This window comes from Cherax quadricarinatus, unplaced genomic scaffold (assembly GCF_038502225.1).
Source record: "Cherax quadricarinatus isolate ZL_2023a unplaced genomic scaffold, ASM3850222v1 Contig267, whole genome shotgun sequence".
NCBI lineage: Eukaryota > Metazoa > Arthropoda > Malacostraca > Decapoda > Parastacidae > Cherax > Cherax quadricarinatus.
The window spans coordinates 80,654-90,000 of NW_027195293.1; the positions used below are offsets into that span (position 1 = coordinate 80,654).

Below are 9,347 nucleotides of genomic sequence, written 5' to 3' on the forward strand. Positions count from 1 at the left end.
ATATTTAAGTGCAGAGACAAACAACAGGTATAACTTTTATTAAACATTAAAAAAAAAGTTTTAAATAGCGCCGGGATTGTCTTCATTATGACCGAGAGCAAGACTTTTCTGACCAGAATTTTTCTTTGCGAGTTCTAAATTGACAAAAATGGGGCAAGATGGACTCTCGCAAGGAAGCTACTAATTAAGAGACTTAACAATCAGTCGGAGTTCAAAGTCCTCTAAGCTGGGATATGACACACTCTGTACATTAACTTCTACTTGGATAACATTCAATTTAGAACTTTCTTAAGTCATGACTTGCTAATGATCACAACGTATCAAAGGATCCAAGTGAAATTTTTTGTATGGTGTGTTTTAAACACTATTTCAGCAGCATGCCATTTAGATCTATGAGGGTTTTGGCTGGAATCTCATGTGCAGACCATTGTTTAGTTGACTCACAATCAGTGGAGGTGAGTTTGAATTTACTGAAGGTTGGCGAGACTGAGTTTCAACTTCTAGCCAGCGAGCATCAGGACCTCGGTGGTCTGCCTCACAGTGTGGTCATGCCTCTTCCTCTGCCACAGTTTGATCATGACACTGTGGAATCCCATCTGGGATGTCGGAAGATCGAACCTCCTGTGTAAGACTGGAATCACATGAGCAAGCTGCTGATTGGTGGACTTACGGCTTATCGCATGCTAGCCGATCTAATCTCTACGATGATTCGTTGGTGAAGCTTGAACTAAGAATACGATTGGCTAACACCGTACACAGCCCTTCGCCAACTTGAACCACGCAGGACTACCACGTCAAAAAGTTTGTAGGTCACGCTTAATCTCTAAATTCTCCCAAACTCGATTAAAAGGAACAAGGACTTGTTCACTTACAGAGAATAATAATGCACCCAAAAATGCAGGCTAGGCCCTGTGGGCAAACAACTTGAGTTGGTTTAGGTTTTCAGGCTTGAAGCAGACAGTTGTAGAGCCTTTTTTTGATTCTTGCAGTAAATTTAACAAACTTAAACTTATTAGAGACTGAAAACCCAGCGAAATTCAACACTGGGACAGAGTAAACAACACTTGAAAATCTCGACTCATCTGGACACTTTTAACACGGGAGTTTATGCACTCACTGTATACTGCATGATGTTAAATATATGTGGATGTAAGTATATATGAATCAGCTAGCACACCTGCATGGAAATACCTTAACCTGGTCACTCACAAAGCCTGAAAATGGTCCTTTGAAAGGTAAAATACACACGCTGAATATTTGTAAACAATTGTGAGAGGTGACCTTGATATCAAAGACGAATAGTGAAATTGATAACAAAAACAGTCCATTGAGGCTAGTGATGCAATGAAAAGACTTAATTATCATTATTTCATCCCCTACCCCGAGTCTTTAGCCGTTTTTAAAAATCAAGACTTTGGATTTAAGGCAGCAAGTGGAAGCATGTACATCTGTTTTTTTTCCCTTAATGCAGCCTTGAATCCATGCCTGACGATCGGCCTCAGGTATTATCTAGAACGCTGACGACGAGTTTAACCTTGAAGGAGCACCTTGGAGTAGTCAGTGATATGAGATTGTATAATGTCCAGTGGGAGGAGGAAATTCTTGTTTTATGTTGCCTCCCTCTCATGGGCATTGTGAGAGGATGTAAGCGGGTTCCTGTAATTCACATGTTTGGAGGCTGACTTGAAGTGACAGGTTTCAATTTGAAGCTACTGTGGAGCGAAGAGTTTAGGAAACGGAATGGGTGGCAGGGGATGGGAAGGTATGGCATGGTACTGGGGGTGGATGGCAGGGACTGTGGTAGGGTATTTTGGGTGGATGGCAGGGACTTCAGGTGGATGGCAGGGATTGTGGGTGGATAGTAGAGTACTGTGGGTGGATGGCAGGGTACTGTGGGTATATGGGCTTAGGAGAAAGCATCCCCTTGTAATGCCTTAGCAGAAACTGCATTGGCATTCGGGAAGGTAAGCATCCCCATGTGTTTGTCGGCTTCAAATCCAACTCAGATGAGGTCTTCAAAGAAGCAGCAGCAGGAGGAAGAGGAGGAAGAAGAGTAGTGTAGCGGTGCTAGCAGAGGCTGATGGGAGTCACGACGATCACTAACGAAGCTCCAGGTGCTCAGTTATCACCGAGAGAGAGTGCCTCGACGATTCGGGGGTCAGCTTTGGATCCCTCCTTGAATTCCTCCAAGGTCAGCTTTTCGTCGTGATTCTTGTCCATCTGTGAGAAGATCTGGTCTACTCTTTTCTGGGGAGCATTCTCATCGTCTGCTTCTGGAGCCTGCCCCTAACACCACACAGGGAAAGAAGAGAAATACAAGCATTAAAATAAGTGAAAATACGCCACTACGAATATTAGTCAAAACAAACCTTACATCCTACAACGCAAAAGCCTGAAGAGACTCGGAATGCAGAGCAAGGTCTTACTGGACAATGCCGGCTCTATGTAGAGCTTTACTAAGATTGAAGCTCTAAATAGAGAGAAAAAAGAGAGAAGCATTATCCCAGTTAGTACCAGTATTGTGGTACTAACTGGGATAAGCATTTGCCTTATGGGGAGGGATTTTCTCCAACAGGGGGCGAGTTTAAAGGGGGGCTGCGACCCCTCTCTTCTTTCCAACATCTGCTTCTCCAGATTGTTGGAATGAAGAGACGAGGGTTGCAGCCTTCTTAAAACTCGTCCCCTTGTTGGAGAAAATTTCTCCACACTTCCACACTTTATCCGCATTTTTAACTCCCATCCACTATCCCTCCTTCCCCAGCCTAAAATTAAGACTAGGTGTTCGGATTTTACGAACTTCTGCCTTCGTGAGGGCGAGACATCGCATTCGTCTTAGTATTCACATTAGTTGTCACCAAGCGAGAGAGCTTGGACGATACGCGGGTCGGCCTTTGACCCTTCCTTGAACTCGTCCAGAGTGAGTTTCTCGTCATTATTCTTGTCCATTTGGGAGAAGATTTTATCCACCCTCTTCTGTGGGGTGTTTTCATCTTCAGCTTCAGGAGCTTGGCCCTGAAGGGGAGAAAGAGAGAGGAGAGAGAATTGAGATGGTGGAGGAGATATAGGCAGGCGGAGTTGGGGGCGTTGAGCAGTTGGGAGATAAACAGAGATGCACGTGGGAAGGGGACTTAGATGGTGGGGAGAAAGGTAGGGGAAAAGATAGATTTTGGGGGATTTAGACGATGGGAGAGGTACGCATAGGAAAAAAATGGATTTAAGGGGATTTAGACAACAGGAGAGACACGCATAGAAAAAGATGGATTTAAGAGGATTTGGATAGTGGGAGAGATATGTATAGGAAAAGATGGATTTAAGGGATGATTTAGACGATAGGAAAGACACGTATGAGAAATGATGGATTCAGGGAGATTTAGATGGTGGAGAAACATAAGGGAAAAGATGGATTTAGGGGGGTTTGGATGGTAAGGAGGGGGCAGACGAGTATGAGAGATTTTAGGCAGCTGGGGACAAACAGGCAGATAGGTTTTGGGAGGATTTAGATAGTGGGGAGAAATGTAGAGGAAAGGGAGGACCGGATTTAGGGGATTTAGATGGTTAGGGGAACAAGCAGATGGATTTGAGGATTTTAGAGAATGGGAAGAACAGATAGGAATGGTGAGGGAAGTGAATAAATATGGGAAAACATGGAGAAATATAAATGTTTTAGACCAATGTATAAGGAAGGTTAAGGTGAGAAACGAAAGAGAGACATGAGCTGCGGGAGTGACATGAGATATGGGAGAGAGAGAGAGAGAGAGAGAGAGAGAGAGAGAGAGGAGAGAGAGAGAGAGAGAGAGAGAGAGGGGATGGGGCTAGACACACAGATCGGGAATAACAAGAAAATCGACCAAAAAACACCAAAGGGCAAGCAAAAATAGCATTTTAAAAGCACACATATCAACTGGAATGAAAAAAACACAGATGAACATTGAAAATAAATCACTCACGTGAAAAAATTTAAAAAAAGAGAACACATATAGATTGAAAAAAAAAGCGAGAAAAAGCTCTAACATGTCTTTAAATGTAAAAGTTCAGCAAACCCACATAGAAATGAGAGAGAGAGAGAGAGAGAGAGAGAGAGAGAGAGAGAGAGAGAGAGAGAGAGAGAGAGAGAGAGAGAGAGAGAGAGAGAGAGAGAGAGAAAAAGAGAGAGCAATAATGCACACAACTTATATACACAACACAATAAATACGAGAAATATATATATATATAAATACTTATACTAATTTTAACATTAACATTAATTAGCAAAAATAAATAATAATAATAACAATAATATAACAGGGGCACTTAATTATAATAATTTTTTTTGCTAAAATTAGTAATAATAATATAATTACAGTTATTATTACCTTTAAATTACCTGAGTGATGATAATAGAAAATTTACGTAGACTTTATTACTAAAAAATCTTGCATGGAGAAAACGAGAAAATTTAATCTGTGATAATTTTTATTTCCTTTAGTTACCCCTTCATATTAATCTCTCGTGAGATTATTGAGACAAATTGAGATTATTTTTTTAACTGGTAATAAAGAGAAGGAACTGAGAATAATAATGAGCTTAGGGGTAACTGGTGAAAATAATTTTGTGGGTAACTATTATAAATAGTGGAATTATGGAAATTTGTGGATAACTATTATAAATAGAAATAATAGTGGAATTATGGACATTAGGGATAACTATTATAACTAGAAATAATAGTGGAATTATGGACATTAGGGATAACTATTATAAATAGAAATAATAGTGGAATTATGGACATTAGGGATAACTATTATAACTAGAAATAATAGTGGAATTATGGACATTAGGGATAACTATTATAGGGATAACTATTATAACTAGAAATAATAGTAGGGATAACTATTATAAATAGAAATAATAGTGAAATTATGGACATTAGGGATAACTATTATAATTATAAATAATAGTGGAATTATGGACATTAGGGATAACTATTATAAATAGAAATAATAGTGAAATTATGGAAATTAAGGATAACTAAAGTAAAACAAAGGAAAAATAACATTTTTGGGGATAACTATTGAAAACTAGAAATAGAAATAATGATGTTGGGGTAACTAATTAAAATGTAATAAAATTGAAGATTTATTATGGTTAACTATTGAGAATGTAGTAATAATAATGATCTTGTGGATAACTAGTGAAAATTATTAAAAACTAGATAATTTTAGGGATAACTCATAAAAATCGAAGATAATGATATTTGGGATAACTAATGTAAAAAAATAAATAATATTCTCTGGGATAACTAATGAAAAATGATAAAATACTAATATTATCTGGGATAACTAATGAAAAATAAAATAATAATATTCTCTGGGATAACTAAAGAAAAATGATAAAATAATATTCTCTGGGATAACTAATGAAAAATTGAATAATAATATTGTCTGGGATAACTAAAGAAAAATGATAAAATAATATTCTCTGGGATAACTAAAGAAAAATGATAAAATAATATTCTCTGGGATAACTAATGAAAAATTGAATAATAATATTGTCTGGGATAACTAAAGAAAAATTATAAAATAATATTCTCTGGGATAACTAAAGAAAAATAAAATAATATTCTCTGGAATAACTAAAGAAAAATGATAAAATAATATTCTCTGCGATAACTAAAGAAAAATTATAAAATAATATTCTCTGGGATAACTAAAGAAAAATGATAAAATAATATTCTCTGGGATAACTAAAGAAAAATGATAAAATAATATTCTCTGGGATAACTAATGAAAAATTGAATAATAATATTGTCTGGGATAACTAAAGAAAAATTATAAAATAATATTCTCTGGGATAACTAAAGAAAAATAAAATAATATTCTCTGGAATAACTAAAGAAAAATGATAAAATAATATTCTCTGCGATAACTAAAGAAAAATTATAAAATAATATTCTCTGGGATAACTAAAGAAAAATGATAAAATAATATTGTCTGGGATAACTAAAGAAAAATAAAATAATATAATAATCACTGACTATCCGTGAAACATTAAGAATATAAATTACTGGTAATTAGAGTAATAATATAAATTACTGTCCATAATACACACAAAGAATATAAATTACTGGTAATTAGAGTAATAATGTTAATGAGGGGAGATTGTACGAGTGAGAAGAGAAATATTATTCAGAGAGTAATTAGTAATAATATCTTCAAGGGGTACGATTAATACTTCGTTATTCTCAAAATTTTGGAGATAGACAGATGCTAATTGATGAAATTTTAGGATTAGTTAACTGAAAAAACTGTCTGATATAAAGTTTTTAAGGGATGAGCATCACCCCAGATGTTGGTGGTGATCTTGAGGACCCTGGGACCCCGTTGGTGGTCCCTGGGACCACTTGGTGGTGTCTGGGAACCCTTAGTAGCCCTTGGGACTTCCTGCTGGTCCCTGGAACTCTTTAGTGGTCCCTGAGATCACTTGGTGGTGTCTGGGAACCCTCAGTAGCCCTTGGGACTCCTTGGTGGTCCCCTGGGACTCCTTAGTGGTCCCTGAGATCACTTGGTGGTGTCTGGGAACCCTCAGTGGCCCTTGGGACTCCTTGGTGCTCCCTGGAACTCCTTAGTGGTCCCTGAGATCACTTGGTGGTGTCTGGGAACCCTCAGTAGCCCTTGGGACTCCTTGGTGGTCCCCTGGGACTCCTTAGTGGTCCCTGAGATCACTTGGTGGTGTCTGGGAACCCTCAGAGGCCCTTGGGACTCCTTGGTGGTCCCCTGGGACTCCTTAGTGGTCCCTGAGATCACTTGGTGGTGTTTGGGAACCCTCAGTGGCCCTTGGGACTCCTTGGTGGTCCCTGGGACTCCTTAGTGGTCCCTGAGATCACTTGGTGGTCTCTGGGAACCCTCAGAGGCCCTTGGGACTCCTTGGTGCTCCCTGGAACTCCTTAGTGGTCCCTGAGATCACTTGGTAGTGTCTGGGAACCCTCAGAGGCCCTTGGGACTCCTTGGTGCTCCCTGGAACTCCTTAGTGGTCCCTGAGATCACTTGGTGGTGTCTGGGAACCCTCAGTGGCCCTTGGGACTCCTTGGTGGTCCCTGGGACTCCTTAGTGGTCCCTGAGATCACTTGGTGGTGTCTGGGAACCCTCAGTAGCCCTTGGGACTCCTTGGTGGTCCCTGGGACTCCTTAGTGGTCTCTGAGATTACTCGGTGGTGTCTGGGAACCCTCAGTGGCCCTTGAGACTCCTTGGTGGTCCCTGGGACTCCTTAGTGGCCCCTGGGACCACTTTGTGGTCCTTGGGAGCCCTCAGTAGCCCTTGGGACCCCTTGGTGGTCCCTGGGACCCCTTGGTGGCCCCTGGGACCCCTTGGTGGCCCCTGGGACCCCTTGGTGGTCCCTGGGACCCCTTTCTGGCCCCTGGGACTTCTTGTTGGTCCCTGAGATCCCTTGGTGGTCCCTGGGACCCCTTGGTGGTCCCTGGGACCCCTTGGTGGTCCCTGGGACCCCTTGCTGGTCCGCACCCCCCAAGTTGAGAAACAAAATCTCAGATAATAGAGAATTTAATGAATTAAAATAAGCGGAACTGAAAGTTAAAATCAATGTTAGAGGTTAAATTGTTAACACTGGAGAAGAAAGAGAGGAGCAGCAGGATATTTAACATAAGAACATTTAACACAACTGCGAAAGCTTTCAGAAATACTGTCAACTTGTTAACAATGTTAACTTGTTAACAATGTTAACTTGTTAACAATGTTAACTTGTTAACTATATAAACTTGTTAACTATATAAACTTGTTAACTATATAAACTTGTTAACTATATAAACTTGTTAACAATATAAACTTGTTAACTATATAAACTTGTTAACTATATAAACTTGTTAACTATATAAACTTGTTAACAATATAAACTTGTTAACTATATAAACTTGTTAACTATATAAACTTGTTAACTATATAAACTTGTTAACTATATAAACTTGTTAACAATATAAACTTGTTAACTATATAAACTTGTTAACAATATAAACTTGTTAACTATATAAACTTGTTAACTATATAAACTTGTTAACAATATAAACTTGTTAACTATATAAACTTGTTAACTATATAAACTTGTTAACTATATAAACTTGTTAACTATATAAACTTGTTAACTATATAAACTTGTTAACAATATAAACTTGTTAACTATATAAACTTGTTAACAATATAAACTTGTTAACTATATAAACTTGTTAACTTTATAAACTTGTTAACAATATAAACTTGTTAACTATATAAACTTGTTAACTATATAAACTTGTTAACTATATAAACTTGTTAACAATATAAACTTGTTAACTATATAAACTTGTTAACTATATAAACTTGTTAACTATATAAACTTGTTAACTATATAAACTTGTTAACTATATAAACTTGTTAACTATATAAACTTGTTAACTATATAAACTTGTTAACTATATAAACTTGTTAACTATATAAACTTGTTAACTATATAAACTTGTTAACTATATAAACTTGTTAACTATATAAACTTGTTAACTATATAAACTTGTTAACTATATAAACTTGTTAACTATATAAACTTGTTAACTATATAAACAACACAAGAACATTTATATATAAAAATATCACAAAATCTAACTAATGATAACTAATGATAACTAATGATAAAACCGCAATAATAAATTTAACTTAAAAAACATTAACAATTTTGTTAATGGAGATCCAATTAAAAAATAATTACATGCTTAAATTATAACCTGAAAAATTATAAACCAAATTATAAACCAGGTAAGAATAATTAGCAAGTTGAATTGGATCGACACCATGCCTAACCCTTCTAGGGTAGGGTAGGTGCCTGAGCCCGAGCCTTTAGCTCATAAGACTGTCATTCCCATTTGCCCCCTTGGGGCGGGGATGGCAGACCAGAGAGGCCTAGCTTGTGGCTAGGCCTGGGGACAGTTGGTCCCAAAGATGAGGAGGTACTTGTGCCTCCTCCCATGGGAGACTTAGGTCTCAGACACTCCCTAAAGAGGGAGCCAAGGCCGGGCCACCACTTGGAAAAGGCCCGGGCCGGGAGAATACCGGCTAATCTTTAACTAACTAACTAACAAGTTGAATTATAAATTACCTGGAGCCGAGGCGTCAAACATTAATATAAATTGAATAAGTAGTGGCCAGTTATAGACATTTAATTATAGCTAAAAAAACCAAGGACAACACCAATAATTATAGCTAAAAAAACCAAGGACAACACCAATAATTATAGCTGAAAAAACCAAGGACAACACCAATAATTATAGCTAAAAAAACCAAGGACAACACCAATAATTATAGCTGAAAAAACCAAGGACAACACCAATAAT

General features: G+C 37.7%; 1 protein-coding gene across 1 annotated transcript in view; it reads right to left on the bottom strand.

The window, feature by feature from the left end:
- Positions 1–396: 396 nt before the first annotated feature.
- The window catches only part of LOC128702527 (frequenin-1), a gene marked incomplete at its 5' end in the record, with an annotated part of 64,336 nt that continues 55,385 nt past the window's right edge, over positions 397–9,347 (bottom strand). Inside the window, 2 exons of the mRNA XM_070080269.1 lie at positions 397–2,286; positions 2,798–3,012. Of these exons, the coding sequence (XP_069936370.1) occupies positions 2,845–3,012 (168 nt within the window). The remainder of the gene's footprint in view (positions 2,287–2,797; positions 3,013–9,347) is intronic.